Here is a 3658-nt window from a genome sequence, read left to right on the forward strand (position 1 = left end):
AACTGTTCTGGAACAGTGTTGTAAATACAACTTAACCACTGATTTCTAGTCGTGTCCTCTTTTGGAAGACCAAACAAAGTAGTTTCGCTTTCGCAACGAAACACACAGCATCTTCACAACATGGCGGCGGCAGTGGCAGCAACAATAAAGTTACACCTTCTTTCTTTGCGTGAACATTTGGGTGGCGTTATGCAAGTCTTCCTACATAGCGACGTAGACATATGGGGGCATGTTTAAACGAGGCGTTTTAAGAGGGCGTGGACGATAAAGATTTTTAAGAATCTTTTTTAAAAAATATATTTTTTTATAAATAATATCTCTTTGGGTTTGAGACTTTAGTCTTTGCAACTTTAGGGATCTTATCTATTCACGAACAGCTTGTAACACTCCAAAGAGAAAGGAAAACGTGAAATCGCATCATATGACCCCTTTAAACAAAATAAGAAATATTACTATTGTAATTTACTATTACAGTTGAAATGTTCACTGTAAAATAAAAACAATCAAATATTTATGATGATGATACTAATAATTAAATTTTATATTACAATTGTAAAATTACAATACTAATATTTATGGCCGTCTCCATTTACCAACATTTATTTTGTCAGAAACCACATGAAACCCTTAAAGCTTCTCTTTTTGGTCATTAAAATTATGGGAAGATGATTGACATGTTGCGTTCTGAAATGCACAGTATGTTCAACTCAAATTCAGAGGTGATGCAGAGATGAGTTTGTGTGGAGTGTCATTTACTGCAAGCCGTTCTACGAATCTGAAAACACTGGATTACGAGCTGCTTACGTATAAATGAAGACAGTGCCGCGCTTCACTCTAAAACACACAGTGCATATATTTATTCAATTCAATTGTAGCCTTTGCGATTTGATAATCGTGTTAAGCCATATAGTGATTCTGCTTTTATTTTGATTAATCGTGCAGACCTAGTAAAACATCATTAGAACAGGAAAAATGGGAGGGGGGATATGTTATTTTCACTTTTAGACAATTTTTACATTTAAATCTCAATTATTTGGGAAATAATCATCATCATGTCTTGTTTTGCTTCAAGTACTTTAATCTAAATATCTCAAGTCCGTCTCAACTCACTACATCTTGCTTTTCCCCACAGGAGCAGTATGAGTTCTGCTACAAAGTGGTCCAGGAATACATTGATGCCTTCTCTGACTACGCCAACTTCAAGTAAAGCCATGCCCACCTGCAGAAGATCGGACAGACTTTCCCAGTCATGCACTCAAGTCCACACTTTCACAAAAACACCGCTAAATGAGACAGACTGCCAGCGCAAAGCAAAAGGGAATGAAAATCCTTTGGCCGGCAAGCACGAGAACACATTGGTGCTGAAGATGGAAAGAAAACAAACAAAGAAAACACCATTAGAGATGCCTTCTTGAATATTTTGTGATATTGCTCTTGTTAATAAGGCCCTTACCCATTTCTCTCAGTGTAAATATGCTCTTGTATTTTTTTTTTGTTTTTTTTTTTATTTGTTTGGTTTTAGAAGCCGTTCTGTTGTGGTTTTTAGAGTAACCTTAATATAGTTTACTGGTATATAAATGCATATATGAATAGCGCTATAGAGACAGACGTGAAAGAGAGGTAGCAAAATGAGGGTGCTTTTCAATGGGTGTTTTAACAAAAACTTGCTTCTTTCTCTGCAGTTGAGAGACTGAAACCTATTTGAATGGCAGCTCAATCCCACTTGCCTGTAGCTACATAGCGCAGAATGCGGCAAAATCAACCAATCGTGGTGCTTCAGCGACTGTAAATGCGTGCATTCGCAGAACACCCTTCACTGTGCTTTTCGATTGTTTACTGGAGTGGCAGATATAATTTTGAGTGTTTTGACACTCTCATTGAGTCCATTTTTTTGGGGGTGTGACTAAGGCATCCCTTAGAAATGAAGATATGAAGTGTGTCTTTGTAGTGTCAGTTTTGTTAGATAGTGTGCCAGACCCGACTTGTGTTCTGCCTTGGTCCAAACTAGACAATGGTAGAGAAAGATAAGACTTAAAAAGACAAACAAGAGGAAACCCTGAGTGTTAAGACTGGAGAAATTCAGTTTAACAGACTCCTCACTTCATTTTTCTTTTGTGTTGTTTTGTCCCCTTTTTAAAGTTTCATTCCATGCTTTTTTCCCCAAACATCTTTTCTTTTCAAGATCGCTCTAAAAGCACCTTCTGTATTTGCGATTGTAACCAAGGAAGGGATGTTTACTTTCCCGGATGTCTGATAATTGGCCTTAACAACTGTGCTTGACAATAAGGTTTCATAATGTATACGCAGTTACTTTTCCTTAATTTGAAGATAAATGATCCCACCGGCCCGTCTATTTGCAAGGTACTGGGGCAAAGTTGATCCAGAAAGTTCTAGTAGAAATGACACAATCACCTGATCATCTGTTCCTGCCCATGTAAAGGACTTCAGCCATTGTGCCGAAGTCAACGAGCCCTTTCCAGCTCCACTGAGCCAGTTAGATTGATATATGACCCTTTCAGCCCTTAGCGGTGAGTACTTTCAACTTCTCCAAGCAAAAAGAACAGGTCGATGGTATGAATGAGGACGTGTATTGTCGTTTTAACTAGTGGAAACATCTAAAGCTGATTGTCAGTGGAAAGCAAGTTATTTTCCAGGGAATAATTTATGTAGGTTAAGCCCTCGTTCCACACTGCCTTGTGTTAGGAAATGTAAGTTTTATGAAATGTATGATTTAGCTCCTAAATAAACCCAATAGGTGTCGTTCAAAATCACTCACCCATCTGTCATTCCATGTTAACAGGGTTCTGGGTTCTGATCCATGATGTTCCGAATTATGAATTACGGATTTCTATTACAGCTTCCTGTGGGCTTCATCTTAAGATGCTCCATGAAATGCTGACGGATTTGCTTGAATATTGTGTGAGTCGGCTGTTGTGATTTGCTAACCCTTTCCACATGAGACACTGTGCCAATAGCAGCCTCTCAGAGGCAGGATCCTTCTTCATAGGTGGGAAAGTGCCTCATCACGTTCCTGTAGCTTCAAGCATATTCCCGCCTGCTCTTTAGTACCCCATGTTCTCCCAATCCATTGGGACATTGTAGGAAATGTAAGTTTTATGAAATGTATGATTTAGCTCCTAAATAAACCCAATAGGTGTCGTTCAAAATCACTCACCCATCTGTCATTCCATGTTAACAGGGTTCTGGGTTCTGATCCATGATGTTCCGAATTATGAATTACGGATTTCTATTACAGCTTCCTGTGGGCTTCATCTTAAGATGCTCCATGAAATGCTGACGGATTTGCTTGAATATTGTGTGAGTCGGCTGTTGTGATTTGCTAACCCTTTCCACATGAGACACTGTGCCAATAGCAGCCTCTCAGAGGCAGGATCCTTCTTCATAGGTGGGAAAGTGCCTCATCACGTTCCTGTAGCTTCAAGCATATTCCCGCCTGCTCTTTAGTACCCCATGTTCTCCCAATCCATTGGGACATTGTGGCCTGTATGGCATATGATAATCTGTAATGGAACCCAAATAGTTACTGGTTGGTTGCTGTTTTTGGTGTTTTTTTCAAGCTTTTTTTTTTGTCGTCTTTGCTTACATACCATATAAAACCATCCTGGAGGAAGCACCAGACTTCCGGTCAAGTCCCTCA

General features: G+C 39.2%; 1 protein-coding gene across 1 annotated transcript in view; it reads left to right on the forward strand.

The window, feature by feature from the left end:
- LOC107692320 (receptor-type tyrosine-protein phosphatase alpha-like) overlaps nt 1-2771 on the forward strand; it is a 32785-nt gene extending 30014 nt beyond the window's left edge. Inside the window, exon 24 of the mRNA XM_016491302.1 lies at nt 1133-2771. Within this exon, the coding sequence (XP_016346788.1) occupies nt 1133-1207 (75 nt within the window). The 3' untranslated portion in view covers nt 1208-2771. The remainder of the gene's footprint in view (nt 1-1132) is intronic.
- The last annotated feature ends 887 nt before the right edge of the window (nt 2772-3658 follow it).

Source organism: Sinocyclocheilus anshuiensis, unplaced genomic scaffold, assembly GCF_001515605.1.
Source record: "Sinocyclocheilus anshuiensis isolate Anshui unplaced genomic scaffold, SAMN03320099.WGS_v1.1 scaffold478, whole genome shotgun sequence".
NCBI classification, from domain to species: domain Eukaryota; kingdom Metazoa; phylum Chordata; class Actinopteri; order Cypriniformes; family Cyprinidae; genus Sinocyclocheilus; species Sinocyclocheilus anshuiensis.